A 19,320-nucleotide genomic window follows, 5' to 3' on the forward strand; every position below is an offset into this window, starting at 1 on the left:
TAGAATGTAAAAATCATAGATGTATTAGTTATCCTTATTCAAATAGGTGTAAAACTCCAGGTCTTAATTACTAATCAGAGAAGAGCTGGTATTTTTTAGAATTTAGTAATTGATTAATTTTGAATAATTTCCCTTTCCTGTACATCTTATGCATTTGTGATTAAAGGTTCTCTCATGGGAAGGGGAGGACTGGATTAAAAGCACTGTTAGCAATCTAGTTCATGTTAACTAGCAATGTTCAAGATAGCAGTGTGATCGGTAACACAAAATAGGTAATCTGTAATTTTTGAACATAGCAAATTCTCCCATAAAATAAAATGAATTTGAAGTTGTACAATTGCATATTAATGAAATACTTAAATTTGTAGACTAGAGATTTTTATACTATAATTTTTCTATGATAAAAATAACAGCCTTTGTACGTCTTAGTTTGGGCTGCTGTAACAGAATACCATAGACTGCATGACAGAAGTTTATTCCTCACAATTCTAGAAGCTGAATAGTCTTAAGATCAAGAAGCCAGCAGATTTGGTGTCTGATGAGAACCCACTTTCTGGTTCTTAGAACCTCACATGGTGGAAGGGGAAGAACCTCTAGGGTTTCTCTTTTAAAGGCATTAATCACCTACAAAAGGCCTCACCCCTAATGCTGTCATTTAGGGGGTTAGGATTTTGACATAAACTTGAGGGGGGCCACAAACATTCAGTCTATAGTAGTGTTACTAATTGTAGAAGCTATATTGGTATGTGTATGTGGTTTTATCTTTAGAGGCTTCGTTTAGAAAATTGATAAGGTGAAATTAAATAGCTTTCCGACAGAAAACAGGATAAAAAATATTAGGAATAAATGTGATGTGAAAAGTCTTTAGCAGTTTTGTTTGTATAGTGTGTTTATTTGCAGAGTTCTCTAAGGCTATATGTTTAATAATAACTTTATGGATCATAACAGTAGCTAAGAATTAAACTTGTATTTTGATTATCAACTTTTAAAATAATAGAAAGCAGTATTTTGTTTTTAAAAAAGGATAGCTTTACTGACAGTGGTTGATCCGAAAGAAATAAATTGAGGTGTGGACACTTATAGGGGTATTCACAATGCTTTCACAGTAAATACTGTTGTCAAATTTATCTACATTTTAGGTGTTATCTATTTGAAAAATATGATAACACAGTATTGGCCTGATCGGGAAACAGCACCAGGAGATATATCTCCTTATACTATTCCAGAAGAAGATCGACATTGTATTCGAGAAAATATTGTAGAAGCTATTATCCACTCTCCTGAGCTCATCAGGTATATGTATATTTTTAAAACTTACCCATTGTTGCAGGTATATAATTTGTGGAGTTTGGGAGGGGGTCTTTCCAGAATATAAAAACTTGTCTTTTTTTTAATTTTTTTAATTTTTTATTTTAGAGAGAGAGAGAGACAGAGAGAGCGCGCGCGCACAAGCAGGGAAGAGGGGCAGAGGGGGAGATAGAGAATCTCAAGCCCCTGTTTCGGGCTTGATCTCACATAACTATAAGATCATGACCTAAGCTGAAATCAAGAGTCAGGTGCTTAACTGACTGAGCCACCCAGGCGCCCCTAAAAACCTGTCATTTTTATAGCAGTAAACTTAACAAATGCTGTTACAGGCAAATTTCTTTTTATTTAATTTTCTTACTGTGAATTTTACACTTATAAAACCTAAAGGTTTTAAACTTCCTGTAAAACTTGTGAAACATAGTGTGATCAGGTGGACACAGGTAAAACAAAACTTTAGAATGCTGTCATATACGTTATATTTTATAGTCTTGGTTGTTGTTTTTTTTTATTTTTTTTTTTTAAGTTTATTTATTTTGAGAGAGACAGAGACATGTAAGTGAGGGAGAGGCAGAGAGATGGGGAGAGAAAAATCCCAAGCCGGCTCCATGCTGCCAGCATAGAGCCCAATGTGGAGCTCAAACTCACGAAACTGCCAGATCATGATCCAAGCTGAAACCAAGAGTCGAATGCTTAATTGACTGAGCAACCCAGGTGCCCCATATTTTATAGTCTTGATATTTAAAAGCTCTTATTTTTATATGATTCTGCAGAATTTTTAATGAGAATAACTATGTTCTAAATGAAACTCGTCAGTTGATGATAGGGGTGAAAAATAAAAAAACAAAATCACCTGTATTAAAAAAATTTTTTTGAGGGGGCTCCTGGGTGGCTTGGTCGGTTGGGCAGCCGGCTTTTGGCTCAGGTCATGATCTTGCAGCTCGTGAGTTTGAGCCCTGCGTCTAGCTCTGTACTGACAGCTCAGAGCCTGGAGCCTGCTTTGGATTCTGTCTCTCCCTCTGTCTCTACCCCTTCCCTGCTTGCACTCTGTCTCTCTCTGTGTCAAAGGTAAATAGACATTAAAAAAATTTTTTTAATTTTTTTATTTTTGAGACAGAGGCAGGGGAGAAAACAAGGGAGGGGGCAGAGAGAGGGGGAGCCACAGAATCCAAAGCAGGCTTCAGGCTCTGAGCTATTAGCACAGAGCCTGATGTGGAGCTTAAACCCACAAACCACAAGATCATGACCTGGACTGAAGTCAGACGCTTAACCGACTGAACCACCCAGGGGCCCCCAAATCACCTTGTAACATTTGTTGGGTTTCTTTTAAATCAGTAGGAACAGGTAGATTTTGCTCAGTGGCTTACTTTTGTCTAAACAGCAATTTTCTTGGAGCAGAATTTTATCTAGGTAGCATTTCTTCCTCTTTATTGTTTATTTTTGACTTTCAGGGTACAGCTTACTACATGCATTCACCATATCATCAAACACGATTATCCAAGCCGCTGGACTGCCATTGTGGACAAAATTGGCTTTTATCTTCAGTCTGATAACAGTGCTTGTTGGCTAGGAATTCTTCTTTGCCTTTATCAGCTTGTGAAAAATTATGAGTAAGTGTCTCTCAATTCCTACAGAGATTTGAGAAGTAGGAAAAGCTTGGAAATTTTAAGGTAGTCTGTTTGAACATCTAAAATTGCATTTGGTATATAAATATTAGTGAATTATATGTTGATTTTAATTCAGTATTTTCTTTTTGAAATAGCATTCTTATTTTAATTCTACAATTGCTTCTGTTGATTCAACTAAGAAACTCCTTGTGCCCTTTTTTCTTGCTATGTTTCCCTATTCAAAAACTCAGTTATCTTTAATTCCTCAATATGGGCTCATCAATTTGTGTTGATTAAAGGCCTAAACTAAACATGAGCTTTTTTAAAATGTGAAGGGTAGCAGAGTACTTTGAGCATTAGAGCTCTTTATTTAACTTCTGGCTTTCTGTGAATTTTTTATCTTAATTTGGGGTCTTGATAAGATCCTTTAAGAAAGATATGTTGAAATTTCATATGATCATTTGTAATCATTGTATTTTGAGGGATCCTGTTTCAGTGTTTGCATATTTGAACAAATTATAGTTCATATAAGTAAGTAGTATCAGTAAGACACATTTTAGGTTAAGGGATCATTTTAGATTTGGGGTTAGGGATGAGAAAAAATACATAACCTTGGAAGTTGAGGCATAGCACTAAAGGTGGTAAGCCAAATGTTGAAGGGATTATCTCCAAGTGTATAGTGAAAGTAATGAAATTTGTAGGCACTTAAAAGTTTTGATACTAGAAAATTATGAGGAAGGCATGAGGAACACTTAACACCATGATGGTGGCTTTATTTCCAGTCCTAACAGCTACACAGATGCCATTGTGAGCCCTCTAATTCTGGGGCTTGTAGTTAGCCTCCAATATAAATACCCTTTTTGGGTCCCAGCTCAAAGTAGCTGATGAACTGCTGCTTTTCTTCTGAGCAGGAGAGAAATATACCATTTACAGCATTGGTACTGGTGTTTTCTTGTGTTCCCACCAGCTACCCATCTTCCTGCTAAGGAATGTTCCAGCTGTTGCTCCAACCTCTGTCAGAGTGCCAGTTGTTGTAGTTCTGGTAAGTGAGTGATTAAAATGAGAGAGAATAACAATAATCTGTTATTGTCATTGAGGAGGTTCAAGTCTCTCCTGTCCTATAATCTTAGCAGGAGAGAGTGTGACAGGGATTTTTTTTTAATGGGAGACATAGGAGGCTGCTACAGTATTGGAATTCCAGTTCATTTTCCGCCAGTGTTGATTGTGGAGCACAAGGTGTTCACAAGGGATCTGTGTGGACTGAAGCAGTTCTAAGAAAATTCATGGAGAAATTGGAAGTTGTGGTGGTCTTCAGGAGCATAGATCCTCAGGAAATGCTTGTCAGTTGAAGGAGCACAGAAGGAGCATTTGAAGAGGAAAGCATGTCACACCATACGGAGTAGTATGAACAAAGAAAGGTACAGAGGTGGAAATGAGATACTGTCTTTAGTGGGTAGTGAGGAGACCACTAAATGGTATGGATAATTTCTGTTGAGAGGTGGGGGATAATTTTGGTCTGGTAATTGGGACCATGTTAAAGAGAGTTTTGAATGCCATGATGGAGAATTTGGATGTGATTCTTTTAGATGCTGATATACCATTGAAGATTTTTTTTGTTTGTTTTTTAAGAGAAAAGTGATGGACTAGTACTTAGGATTTCTGGTGAGCCTGGCTCACCAGATTGTCACATTGTAGCCTTGTGGTAGTCCGCTTTTATTAGTGTCATATTTTCATGCTTTCAGGAACTTTTCAGGTCTTATGGGATAGTGATTTGTTTCCTATCATAATTATTTTCACATACCAGTTAGTTTAGATTAGCAACTAATACCATCTAACTTCTAGTCCTCTCCTTGATATTGAGAGGGAGGTAGGAAAAAAGAATGTGTAATATGAAATGGGTAGTCAAACCCTCTTAATGTGAGTGATCATCTGGGTTGGATAAGTGGAGAGAAGCACCTAATATAGTTCTACCTTTATTGTTAAAAGGAAATATTTTTTTTAAAGGAAATATTTTCTATAATTACTGTAGTTTATATAATCAGATTGGAGAGTGCAAATGGCTTCCTTTCATAAACTGTTGTGGTTTTTTTGACTCAACTGTGCAGATAATGTTTTAAAATGTATGCTACATGTAATTTCTTAGCACATTAAAATAGTACTTAAAATAATGTCAGTTTATTGTTTAATAGTCTCTGTTGTTATTAGTGAGAACATTTGTCTTGGTGTTTTTTTATTGTGAGCAATTTACTTTGGTTCTAATTTCATCCAGTAGGGAAAAAGAATCTGGCTTTTTTACCTTTACCTTTTAAAAATGTGCTCAAATATTCAATTCTTAAATACATTTTCTTCCTTCAGGAAGGCTACCAGTAGATAAAACTGGAGTCTGGTAGGGAACACCAATTTAAAGTGGTTTAGATTAATCTGAAAAGATAAATTGTGTCTTTTAGAATAATGACTTAACAACTAGTCTGTATTTTGCAGAGCTTTTCTTCCTATTCCTTAATGAAGCTGGGGTGTCTTTCCTATATTTCGAATCCATTAAGTTATTTAAAATTTTTTTCATTGAAGCATATTTGACAACTTTTTTAAGTTGAAGTATAGTTTAATTTTTTAAAAAACCAACAGACCTTTTTAAATAATACTGTTAAAAGGCTGAGAAATCTCTATGCGGAAATTTCTCACTTAGGTCAGCAATTCTTTACCCACATCCTTGAACAAATGTGATTCCAAATTCAAGATTTTTTGGATTTTAGAAAGGTAGCAAGGTTCACATAATACATGTTAAACACTCCTTTTGAAACTGAACCATCACTCAGTAGTCAAACACATTCTTGTTTTTTTCAAACACATTATTATATCTGCTACGAAATGTGTGAATATCCACTCTAGATGGGATAAGTGAAGGTCATAAATAGCCTGTTGAGGTCAGGTTTTGTTGCCAGATAAGTTACAAAAGACCTTCCTGTTTATAGTACTTTTAGAAGTAGAATATTTTCTGCCTTATAGATGCCATTTCTGCCTTAATGGTCTTGGTATGTAAATAACAAGGATGGTAATATACAATTGATTTTATGTCAGCTGCTAATATTTAAAAGTCAAGTCATTGTAGCTCCTCATTTGTATCAGTATTCACAAATAGAGATTGCATAGTGACATGGTTAAGAGGACAGACCTTTGATCTTGACTGATGAGGTTTATACCTTGATGAGTATACAGGGAAGGATACTTCTTTGTGCCCCAGTTTCCTCAAACCATGGAAGTAAGGATGCTAATGGAGCCTTGAAGATTATCGGCTTCATAATGAATGTTCAGAAAATTTTAAATATTTTATTATTATTTCAGGGTTTTCTTAAGTTGCTTTTGCTTGTGATTTGGTTCCATAGTTGGTTTTTCTTTTTCTTTCTAGGAATCTAAAGTTGCTTAGGAAGTATTTGTTTATATATTTATGTGAACAAACAAGCAGTTTAATTTTGTAACTCATACATATAAATAAAATTGTGAAATAAATTCTTACAGAATTAGTTTGTATTCCTACCCAAAGGTACAAGAAACCAGAGGAACGGAGTCCACTGGTAGCAGCAATGCAGCATTTTCTGCCAGTTCTAAAGGACCGTTTTATCCAGCTTCTTTCTGATCAGTCTGATCAGTCTGTCCTTATCCAGAAACAAATTTTCAAGATCTTCTATGCTCTTGTTCAGGTAATTTTTATAAAACTGTTTTTATATGTAATAAGTCTGTCTTTGCTACATTAAAAGATAAAGAATTTCCATGTCTTAATTTCATGTGAAAATCTGGATCAAGTAGATCTCTTGCTAGTCAAATATAAATCGCCAAAATTGTAAGTACATTAAAAGTCTTACCAAGCACACTTCCCTAAATACACAAACAACTCCAATAAATCTTAAATTATAACTGGTCAATCTTAAGCTCCCTTAAACCATCTAACACTATTTACAAAATCAGTAAAAAATTTTTATGCCTTTCACCTTAAGCATTCACAAAGTCTGAAAATCAATTACTGAAATTACAGTTTATATCTAGATGAACCTGATATGCCAAATGTACCTAGATTGTCCAAGTAATTACGAAACCTATTCCTAAGCTTAACACAAAAATGCTAGTACTTTTGATTTACTTGACTGGCACACAATAATGGGCTTCATCATTTTTACATATTCTAAGTCTGGGATAAAAGATATCCAGTAAGAAAGTGATTGTATGTATATTCTCAGTGGGATGTAATTATTTATATGAAACCGTTTTTGATCAGTATTAAAAGTCTGGTTCTTTTTGTGCCATGTAGCCAAAGAAGGATTCATCTCATCTACTAGGACCTTTGGTTCAATTCATGCCCTTACTTAACTTTTAAAATATCATTTAAATAGAACTGTGACTTCCCCAAAGATTGTAACTGACTCTATTGTTTGGTTGGATTTTGCATTTCTTTGCTAAATCTGTAGATTTAATAGATTTAGACAATCTCTTATCTCCCAGTCTTAAGCAAAGGGCACTTGAAGTGATTCGGATATATACTATCTATACCGTTTTCGCTTGTTTTCTAGTTGGTAAGATTATAACTTTTTTAGATTGTTATTTTTATAAATTGTTTTAGGGCATAGGACAAAATAGTTACCTCCCCAACTAATTTTTTTGACACCAGCATACCCTGGTATCAAAATATAGCCCTGTCTCACTTGTGAAAATAGATAGATACCCTAAAATTCTAAATAGGATATTGATTTTATGAGCCCATTAAGAGGATTTATCCAAGGAACAGAGTGGATCAACAGATCAGTTTTTGTGATTAACTCATATTACATGGGGAAAAAAAAGACCTGTAATCATGTTTAAGAATATCAGAGAAAGCATTTGATCAAACTTAATAAGCATTCCTACTTAAAACAACTCTTAAGAGTCCTGGAATAGAGATTTTCTTCACTTGATAAAAGACATTCACTACAAGTCCATAATGTCACTCCTGTGGTTAAAATAAAACATACTCCCAGTAATTTGGATGACAAGGATGCCTACTGTCATTGCCACAACTCTCCACTGTAGACAACTGACCAGATCAGCCGAATGAGAAATTTGGTTGGGTACTAAAAAATTAAATGAAATACTTTTTTAGGTTTTGTGAAGAATTAAAGGAAGTCAGATTTTCTTTTGTAAGGATTTTTAAATAATTGATTCTTGATTTTCATTCAGTATACACTACCACTGGAACTGATAAACCAACAGAACCTGACAGAATGGATAGAAATTTTAAAGACTGTTGTGAACAGAGATGTACCTAATGTAAGTAAGTCTCCTTGTGTTCTTAACATTACTAAAATACTTAAGTATCTTTTGAAAATTTTAACTGATCTTTCCTGTAAATTTTTTAAGAGTTTATATAATTCATAATACAAATTATTCTAGATGGAGAGACCACTTTGTTTACATATGTGCATATACTAAGTAAAAAATTATAAAGGGTTATTTCATATATTATTATTTAGGTACGTATATATATCTCTTTATCTTTATTCTTGTTTCTTTTCAGTTTTTATTTATTAATATTAAAAATCTTATTTAGGTTTTATTTTATTTAACTAAACTCTACACCCAGAGGTGGGGGTCAGACTCACGACTTTAAGATCAAGAGTTGCACGCTCTTCATCACCTCACATAGTTACAAAATTCTTTTCTCAGGATAAGAATTTTAAAGATCTACTCTCTTAGCAACCTTCAAATATACAGTACAGTATTGTTAACTATAGTCAGTATGCGAAACATTACATATCTAGAACTTCTTTATCTTATAGTTGACAGTTTATATTTTTTGACTACCTTCTTAAATTTACGATGGTAATCATTTCACAATATATGTGTATATCAAATCATTGTGTTATACATGTTAATACAATGTTATATATTAACTATGTATAATTTTAAAAGACACTCATTGTTAGATTTTAACCTATTAATTTATCAGACACTTATGAACCAGGGGAAGAATTTGGCAAATTAGTAAAACTTTGTAGTTAGTTACATTACTTGTTTTTTTAAATAACAACTTTATAGAGATAAAGCCCACAGGCCGTAAAATTCACCTTTTCAAAGTATACGATTCAGTGATTTTTAGTACAGAAAGAATTGTCCAGCTGTGTTTTTAATTTAATCACAATTTTAAAAATAACAGCTATATTTCTTTATTATCTAGTTCTCTAGAGAGGTAGGGGAATTCCTAAGTCCCAAATACATAAAATGTTTTTAGTGTTCTTACATACCTTATTTAATCCTCAAAAAATCCCTCTGAATTTATTTAAAAAAAATTTTTTTAATGTTTATTTTTGAGAGAGAGAGAGAGCGCATGCATGAACAGAAGAGGGGCAGAGAGGGAGGGAGACACAGAATCCGAAGCAGACTCCAGGCTCTGAGCTGTCAGCACTGAGCCCGATGCGGGGCTTGAACTCAACTGTGAGATCATGACCTGAGCCGAAGTAGCACACTTAACCGACTGAGCCACCCAGGCGCCCCTCTGGATTTATTTTAAATAGAGACCTAGAAGGGTTATGTAATTTATCCAAAATAATTTTATTAGTGGAATAAGTGAGACCAACCTCGTGTTCTGTGGTTTATCGCTTAAATTTTTATCTTAAAGAAAAAAAAACGTGTAGAAGAAATAAATAGGACATTTCTCCCACTCTGCAGGAAACTGTACACATTTAATAGGTGCAACATATAATTTTGCTTATTTATTTTGAGAGAGAGAGAGCATGGGCAGAGAGATTGAGGGAGAGAGAGAGAATCCCAAGCAGGCTTCACGCTATCAGTGCAGAGCCTGAAGCAGGGCTCAGTCTCACAAACCATGAGATCATAATCTGAGCCTAAATGAGTTAGATGCTTAACCCCTTGAGCCACCTAGGCACCCCTATAATTTTTACTTTTTATTTAATTTTTCATTTGGATTTTAGAAAGCATGAGAGGGGGAGAGAGAAAGAGAATGAATCTTAAGCAGGCTCCACACTGAGCGTGGAGCCCGACATGGCGCTTGATCCCACAACCCTGGGATCAAGACCTAAGCTGAAATCCAAGAGTCAGTTGCTCAACCCACTAAGCCACCCAGGAGCCCCACAAAATATAATTTTAAAATTTTCATTTATATACTCTGTACTTTTTGGGTATAATTTATAAATATGCACATACTATAAATAAATATCCCAGTGAGTTAGCAGTTATATGTATCCATGTAATCACCTAAAATATTTGCTGGTAGTTAGCTTTAGTCATTCCTACCATTACCATTCTTATTTATGGCACCATAGATTAGTTTTGCCTGTACTAGAACTTAATAAAAGTAATTATTTGTATTTACCTTCTTTTGCATAATGTATTTATGGTATGTATTCATGTTGTGTGGTAATAGTTTGTTTCTTATGTATTCATGTTGTATTGTAGTAGTTTGTTCTTTTTTATTACCAAGTTATATTTTGTTGTGTGGATATACTACAATTATGTATTCATTCACAAGTTGAGGGACATCTGGGTGGTTTCAGGATTTTAGTAGTACAAATGAAGCTGCTATGAATGTGTTTACAGAAATCTTATAATCACAAATTTTCATTTTTCTTGAGTAAATAGTCTCTAAGACACCTCCAATCTCTAGACTATTTACAACTGAATAACCATGAGTAACACTGTTCTTACTTTAGAAACATTTCATGTTACCTTTTAGAGAACTTTACCCAAATTTGACTTAAGAAAATGAAAATTGAGGGGCACATGGGTGGCTCAGTCAGTTAAGCGTCCGACTCTTGATTTCAGCTCAAGTCATGATATTATGGTTTGTGAGTTAGAGCCCCACCCCAGGCCCGTTCTGACATCATGCAACCTGCTTGGGATTCTCTCTCTCCATTTCTCTCTCTGCCGCTCTCTCATTCTCTCAAAATAAATAAATAAGCTAAAAAAAAAAAAGACCTATAAAAAAAAAATCTATCTCGTTATTTATTTTTAAATAAATATCTCTTTAAAGGAAACACTTCAAGTTGAAGAAGATGATAGACCTGAGTTACCATGGTGGAAATGTAAGAAGTGGGCTTTACATATCTTAGCAAGGCTTTTTGAAAGGTAAGTTTCTCTCAGTATATGATGATTTAAGTTTATTTTTTCAAGCACTTGGTTTTATAAGTGTTGATACATAAAGCAATATAGAGAAACAGTGTGGGGGCACCTGGGTGGCTCAGTCAGTTTAGCATCTGACTCTTGATTTCAGCTCAGTTGGTGGGATCAAGCCCTGCTCACAGTTGATGGGATCTCTATCTCACCGCTCACAGTTGGTGGGATCAAGCCCTGCTTTGGGCTCCATGCTGACAGCAGGGAGCCTGCTTGGGATTCTCTCCCTTTTTCCGCCTACCCCTGCATGCGCACATGCTCTCTCTCCCTCCCTCTCAAACATTAAAAAAAAAAAAAAGAAAGAAACTGGGTGTTTTAATAATGTTTTTTTAGATATGGAAGCCCTGGCAATGTTTCCAAGGAATATAATGAATTTGCTGAAGTATTTCTGAAGGCATTTGCAGTTGGTGTCCAGCAGGTAAGTCTAAGAATTTTTCTAAGTTGAAACATGGCATTATTGGGTTAATTTCTGTCTTTTCATAGTTCATTGGTATCCAAAACTGCATGAACTCTGTAGCAGTTGTCATTTTTGGTCTTAGGTGTTTACTATTCTCTTTAACTTTTTGAGAACCTCAACAAACTTCTATTTATGTGAGTTATACCTAGTGGTATTTATCATATTAGAAATTAAAATTTAAGAGTTAATTCATTTAAAAATAATAAACTTCTTATATATTAACACACAATACATGTTTTTTTTTAATAACTGTTCCCCAAATGAAATGTTTTTAGCAAAAAGAAATGGCATTGTTAAACATTTTTACTAATATTTTTAATGTCTGGCTTAAGAAAAGACAGCTATGTACTCATCTACCTATGTAATCAGTCTTTTGTTTTGGTGGACATAAATAACTGTGGCATGGACTCAGAGATAAGTTGGAAAAGAAAAGGCTTTTTTTTTTTTTTTTAAGTTTATGTATTTATTTTTGAGAGAGAGTATGAGCAGGGGAGAGAGAGAGAGAGAATGAATCCTAAACAGGCTCAGCACTGTCAGTGCAGGGCTTGAACTTAAAAACCGTGAGATCACGACCTGAGCTGAAGTCAGAGTCAGAGTTTAACCAACTGAGCCACCCAGGTACCCTGGAAAGAATGTTTTAATAGACTTTCACATAGTTGTGGAAATTCTTTGATAACCACATCAAAATTTGATAGTGGTAGTTTGTTTCTCTCTCTCTCTCTCTCTCTCTCTCTCTCTCTCTCTCTCTCTCTCTCTCTCTCTCTTTTAAAGTAAACTCTGCACCCAGCCTGGGGCTTGAACTCACGAGTCCAAGATCAAGAGTTACATGTTCTATAGACTGAGCCAGCCAGGTGTCCCAAGTGGTAGTTTCTTAAAGGTTAATTGCAGTATAATGTTTGTAAGAACAAATATTTTATATTCTGTTACATTAACACCTGTTGATCTATATTGCACTTTATTTTTTAATATATGAAATTTATTGTCAAATTGGTTTCCATACAACACCAAGTGCTCATCCCAAAAGATGCCCTCTTCAGTACCAATCACCCACCCACCCTCCTCTCCCTCCCACCCCTATATTGCACTTTAAATGGATCTTTTATCCATACATGATTTTGTAACATACAGTCATTTGGAAAATTGAGTTAATGAAGATTTTCCAAATGTTAATACATTGCATTATTCATATTAAAAAGCAATTACAGGGACTCCTGGATGGCCCAGTTGCTTAGGCGTCTGACTCTTGATTTTCGCTCAGGTCATGATCTCACGGTTCCTGAGATCGAGCCCCTTGTCAGGCTCTGCACTGACAGCTCAGAGCCTGCTTGGGATTCTCTCTCCCCCTCATTCTGCCCCTCCCCCACTGACATGGTTTCTCTCAAAATAAATAAATAAACATTAAAGAAAAATAAAAAATCACATTAACTAATGTCACCACTGATGTTATTAGAAATATCTTTAAATATTGGAAAGCTGATTAAGTAGATCTAAGTGTTTAGGTATAAGATTTTGAGAATTCTAATTTTTGTTTGAAAGCTTAGATTTTAGCACCAGGAATGTATTTTTGGTTATTTTCCTTGAAGGGAGAAGGCACTTTTTGTTCATTTTTGAGGAAAGATACACAAGTCTAAATAACCACAATTTGTCAGGTTTTCTTTCAAGTATATGATGGTGTTTGATGGGAAAAGCTATTACTTATTTCATGTTTTCTTCCAACCCCTGTACTTTGGTATGTAGCAAAAGTGCTACACATACACTCCTCATTTAATAATATTTATATTTCTGATTCATTAAGAGTGTTCTTAAGGAGAGGTTGTTCTGCATTTAATATGGCTATAAAGAGTATGACAGCTGCTTGTACACTTTGGTGCCTGCCACTGCTTTATTCGTGTTAGGCACCAGAAGTTTTGCCACCATTGCTTTTGTACCATCGATGTAGATGTCACACAGTAAAAAGGGCAAATGAAGTCTTAGCATTGTTATGAAAATAGTTTTGACCTCATAGACCTGTGAGAGGTCTGTGGGCCAAATCTTGACAATATCAATTAGAATTAGAACTCATGGCAGACATGGTTTGGGCAAGGTTTTTCAGGGAGGTAACTAATAATATCGGGCTGTCACAAAAGATTGTGATGTGTTCAGTAAGTAACCTATGATTTTCTCTTACTATACTTAATTGGAAACTAGTCCTTTGAAATAGTATTATTTCAGTTTGTTTATAGGAATACCTTGGGATTAAATATGGTTCTCTAATACATAATTTTAAAAATTCTTTTTAAAATATGGTTATTTTATAATGATGATTTGGGTATTAAGATATGTGTGTCAGGTGTTTTGGCTGGCTTAGAAGTGGTTAAAATTTCTATTTAACTTTTGGTTTTTGCTCAAAAATTTTTTTCAAAGGTTTTATTAAAGGTATTATATCAGTACAAGGAGAAGCAATATATGGCTCCTCGAGTTTTGCAGCAGACATTAAATTATATTAATCAAGGAGTTTCACATGCCCTCACCTGGAAGAATCTGAAGCCTCATATACAAGTAATAATTTTCTATCTGAAATGTTTTTCTGGCAAATATAATGGAAATAACATTAATTATCATAAATGTTGAAAAATGCATATTTTGTTGACTTATGTTAGTCTAGTTCTTTTAATTGTTTTGAGAGTATAGTAGGAATGAGACCATACCTTGACATAAACTTTTAAAAGGTACTTTTTTAATATTCAGAATTTTTTTTAATTTTAATTTAAAACTATTATCTTAAAGCTTGCCTTTAAATTCTTTTTTTTTTTTTTTTAACTTGCCTTTAAATGCTTTTGGTTGGCTTAAGATTAGAACATTTTAATTATATAATTTGGAGTAAGCAAAGGACTGCTTCACCAGATTAGTTTGGGGGATAATTAGCTTATATACTATTTCTATGAGTAATGTATTTGCTTTATTACAACTACAGGATTTGATGGACTAAAATTTCATATTGTATTTTTCTCAGAATATTAATTGCTACCTATATACACATAAGTCTTATTTTATAATTACTTGTTTCACAAAGGGTAATAGTTGATCTGAGAATCATTACTAAAGTTTGATATTAAGCTTAAAATACATATTATAGGGTTGGTTTTGCTTTAGCACTTAAACAAAATTCGGGGTTTAAATTTGAAGACTGACTTAAGGTTACTTTTCTTAACTTTTAAATCGCAGGGCATTATCCAAGATGTTATTTTTCCCTTGATGTGCTATACAGATGCTGATGAGGAACTTTGGCAAGAAGATCCTTATGAATATATACGCATGAAGTTTGGTAAATTTTCACTTTCTTTGAAATAAAATGTCAGTAACTAAGTTTGTATAATAAACCTAGGGGAGTTTTAAGGCCTCATCTTTGGTATGGTACTGAAAAATCTTTATAGACCCCCACTTTTTGGGGTCTTTTCATTAGTTATGGCATGATTGTCTTTATTCATTTATTTATTTATTTATTTATTTATTTATTTATTTTAACCTTTATTTATTTTATGAGAGACAGAGCATGAGCTGGGAAGGGGACAGAGAGAGAGGGGAAGTCACAGCTTCTGAAGCAGGCTCCAGGCTCCGAGCTGTCAGCACAGAGCCCGAAGCAGGGCTTGAACCCATGAACTATGAGATCATGACCTGAGCCAAAGTTGGCCACCCAACCAACTGAGCCACCCAGGCGCCCCCCCCCTTTTTTTTTATGTTTGTTTATTTTTGAGAGAGAGGAAAGAGACAGCATGAGCAGGGAAGGGACAGAGAGAGAGGGAGACAGAATCCAAAGCAGGCTCCAGGCTCTGCGCTGTCAGCACAGAGCCCGACGCCGGGCTCAAATTCACAAACTGTGAGAACTGAGATCATGACCTGAAGCAAAGTCAGACAACTAACCACTTGAGCCACGCAGGCACCCCAATGATCTGCATTTTTAACAGACACAAATATAGTAGTGTTACTGAGTTACAGTTTGTGGATGTGTTTCTGGCATATGCCAGAATTGTTGCAAATTCAAGATTACACCTTAATACTAAGTGCCTAAACTATACTTTTGGATCTCATGTCAGTCATCATATATGTGGGAATTGAGAAGATGCATATTGGAAGCTGTATCACATGGAGTCTCTGCATGGAACTAAGGAATTGTAATTTGGCTCATGTTGAGTATTAGTTCTTTTTCCTACCAAAATCTGTTGTATTTGCAGATTATTCTTTTGTGACCATATTGTGGAAATTCTCACATTTGTAGTGTTTTGTATTAAAGAAAATAATCACTAGGAGAAATTGATGGATTAACATTTTAATTTGTACAGAAAAGACATGAAATTAAGCTGTTGCAAAATTATGTAGGAATCTGGGTTCATTTTCATACCTTGCATGTAGATTTAGACAACTTTTTTATTTACTTATATCACAGAATCTTATTTTTATTGATTTTCAACCATTTAAGAATGTGAAAAACAATTATTATGGGCAGTAGAAAGACAGTTGATGGCCTGGATTTGGTCCAGGGCCATAGTTTGCCACCCTCATCTTGGAGATAAAGGAGATACAAAATGAGAGCGATTTGAAAGGCAGTGCTTATTTCTGCAAAGGTACTGTTGTAGCAAACTTCAAGGGACTTAAAAGTTAGCATTTAGAATAAACTTATCAGAATACCCATCTGACACCTTTTAAGGTCTGTTTTTTACAGAGCATCATTTGTAAATTTTGTGAAAATGTTTGTTGAAGAAATTGAAATTCCTGGGTTTCGTATTAATTTTAAGTTTATTCTTTAGATGTGTTTGAAGACTTCATTTCTCCTACTACCGCTGCCCAAACACTTTTGTTCACAGCTTGTAGCAAGAGGAAAGAGGTAGGTTGTTTAGGTAACTTTTGCTTTAATATTTAAAATTTGTTCAGGTGTATGCTCAGCTTTTAATGTTAGCCATGTAAGTCATTTTGTCTTTTTGTTTTTGTTAAGGATTGTTTGGAAATCACTTAAGTATTACTTTTCTTTTTTAATCTAGGTACTGCAAAAGACAATGGGATTTTGCTATCAGATTCTTACAGAACCGAATGCTGATCCTCGAAAAAAAGATGGAGCCCTGCATATGATTGGATCTTTAGCTGAAATACTTCTCAAGGTATTTCTTTTGTGTGCAAGTGATTTAGTAACAGTTTTATTGAGATACAATTCACATACAATTCACATACCCCATAACTCAGTGGGTTTTATTCACAGAGTTGTATAACCATCATCCCCAAAAGTGTTAGCAGTCACATTCCATTTTTTTCCAGAGCTTTCAGCCCTAGGCTACCCCTAATCTACTTTTTGTCTTCTGTACAGGTTTACCTATTTTGGACATTTCATGTAAAGGGAATGTGCTCAGTTAGGAGTAGGGCTTTTTCAGTTAGCACAATATTTTCAAAGTTCATATTGTGGCCCGTGTCAGTACTTCATTCCTTTTTGTTGCCAAATCATGTTCCATTGTATTGATATACCACATTGTATTTATCCATTCATCCATGGATGGACATTTGTATTGTTTCCATTTGAAGCTGTGATCATTTATATACACGTTTTTGTGTGCATGTAATATTTTTACTTCTCTTGGGTAATACCTACCTAGGATTCAAATTGCTGTCATATTTTGAGAAAGTACCAGACTGTTTTCTGAAGTGGTGTATCATTTTATATTTTTATCAGCCATGTATGAGGGTTCCAGTTTCTATGTCCTCACTGATTCTTAGCAATCTTTTTTATTATAGCCATCCTAGTTGGTGTCAAATGATATTTCATTGTGGTTTTGATTTCCATTTCCCTGATGACTAACAACATTGAGAATCTTTTTTGATGTACTTATTGGCCATTGTTTATCTTCTTTGGAGATATTTTCAAATTCTTCACCTACTTTTAACTGGATTGTCTTTTCATTGTTGAATTATTAAGAGTTCTTTGTATATTCTAAATACTAGATGGTTTTTATAATGATTTGCAGGTATTTCTGCCATTTTGTGGGTTATCACTTTACTTGATGCCCTTTGAAGTACAAGTTTTAATATGATTTTGAAATTATGTCCAGTTAATATTTTCTTTTGCTGCTTATGCTGAAGATACTTCTTTTTGTAGGAGTTATTTTCATATTGCAAGGTAATTGTAAAATAGTGGGGTTTTCTCTTTGAAAAATTTATCTTTTAAGGAAATTTATAAACATGAATGTATCCATTTGCAACTTAGGAACATCATGCTTTTTGTGACATAAATTTTCTAGTAAATAATGACCCTGGGTTAGATTTATGTTTAAGAACCTCAGCTTAATTATACACGTTGTGTCTGGCTTCATAAATTTGAAATTTGTTTTTGGTTAAAAGCTAATAAATGATAACAAAGTTCAAGTAAGTATTAGTCACAGAATCATCCAACTCCCAGGAACCTTGTTCCATGTCACCATTTGTAGGTATATTTTGTGTATTTTTCAGCTTTTCTATATCTGTCTGTCCATCCTTCTGTTAGTTTATAAATTAAAGACAATGGTTATTTGTTGTATGGAAGGCTGGGAATCTTGAGTGAGTGATCTTGGCAAGTTCAGATTTTTCTGTCTTTTTATTTTTAGGTAATTTTAGACTCACTGAAAAATTGCAAAAATAGTTCTCATTACTCTTCCCCTAATGTTACCTACCATCTTAGATAGCCATCCACAATTCTCACAACCAGGAAATTAATGTTGCTGGGATAGTATTCACTAATCTTACAGACCCCTTTCATGTTTTGCAAGAATTCCCTCTAATGTCCTTTTTTCTGGTCCATGACCAGTCCAGGATCCCACATTGCATTTAGTTCCCATGTCTTAGTTTTCAGTTCTTGAAGTGTTTATTAGTTTTTAATGTTGATGTAATATGCAATTCCAGGAACTCTTAAAAGCTTGTTACCACTTAGAAAAGACCCTACTTTAAGGCTAATGAGAGTCTTTTTAGTTATCCAGATTACCTTGAAAGCAAGGTCTTTTCTCAGTGTATGTTATATTCCTTTAGAACTTTTCCAGAGAGGTTTTTTTCATTGTGATAGTTATTATAAGGTAAGGAATAAAATTAACCACACTTCCATCCTTCAAACATAATTACTGTTAAGATTTGGTGTAATTGTTTTCTAAGTAAATGAGGTAAAAAGATGAAAGAAAAGGTATTCTGTGTTTTTTGATGGTTACGTTTGAGAATGAGAAAATTAGATATTGATACTGAGGTACAAGGAATCAGAATAAATGTGTGGTTTGACATCAGTAGTGATTTTTAACATTAGTGTATTTATTTGGTATTTAAGATGATTACATTTGGAATTCTTTCAAAAATAATTGTTGTTTATATTGACAGAAAAAGATCTACAAAGATCAGATGGAATACATGTTGCAGAATCACGTATTCCCTCTCTTCAGCAGTGAACTAGGCTATATGAGAGCGAGGGTATGTGTTAAAGCTGTATTAATTTACATTTTTGTCTTGTAATGAATAACTGCTTATGTGGACTTTTATGTGGAAACTTTTTAATGCTCACCTTAAAAGCCATATTTCATGTTAGACTTCTGTTTCATGTAAGTATTTAAATGGCTGATATAATGTGTGCATAGTTTTCATCTGTGTCTGATAGCAGTGTCTGCCTGTGTTTTGCATTCAGATCTTGCTATCCACACAAACATCATGCAGCCAAAGAGTAAGTTGGGATCATAGTACTGGTCTAGTGTTGTCTCTTTGGACATCTCTACCACTGGCCAGCCTCCAGATTCCCACACAAAAAACTTTGGGAATAGAGGTACT

The 19,320-nt window shown here is 34.3% G+C and overlaps 1 protein-coding gene and 1 non-coding gene across 2 annotated transcripts in view; both read left to right on the forward strand.

Annotated features, from left to right (window-relative positions):
- Positions 1–19,320, forward strand: part of IPO7 (importin 7) — a 46,999-nt gene that overhangs the window by 13,887 nt on the left and 13,792 nt on the right. The window contains exons 3-13 of the mRNA XM_011286710.4: positions 1,140–1,293; positions 2,757–2,915; positions 6,454–6,610; positions 8,118–8,207; positions 10,927–11,021; positions 11,400–11,484; positions 13,927–14,061; positions 14,728–14,827; positions 16,308–16,384; positions 16,539–16,655; positions 18,880–18,969. Coding sequence (XP_011285012.1) covers positions 1,140–1,293; positions 2,757–2,915; positions 6,454–6,610; positions 8,118–8,207; positions 10,927–11,021; positions 11,400–11,484; positions 13,927–14,061; positions 14,728–14,827; positions 16,308–16,384; positions 16,539–16,655; positions 18,880–18,969 — 1,259 coding nt within the window. The remainder of the gene's footprint in view (positions 1–1,139; positions 1,294–2,756; positions 2,916–6,453; positions 6,611–8,117; positions 8,208–10,926; positions 11,022–11,399; positions 11,485–13,926; positions 14,062–14,727; positions 14,828–16,307; positions 16,385–16,538; positions 16,656–18,879; positions 18,970–19,320) is intronic.
- Positions 19,116–19,299, forward strand: LOC111556839. The gene has a single exon (XR_002736554.1). It is a non-coding gene; the product is annotated as a small nucleolar RNA SNORA23 (small nucleolar RNA).

This window comes from Felis catus, chromosome D1 (genome assembly GCF_018350175.1).
Source record: "Felis catus isolate Fca126 chromosome D1, F.catus_Fca126_mat1.0, whole genome shotgun sequence".
NCBI lineage: Eukaryota > Metazoa > Chordata > Mammalia > Carnivora > Felidae > Felis > Felis catus.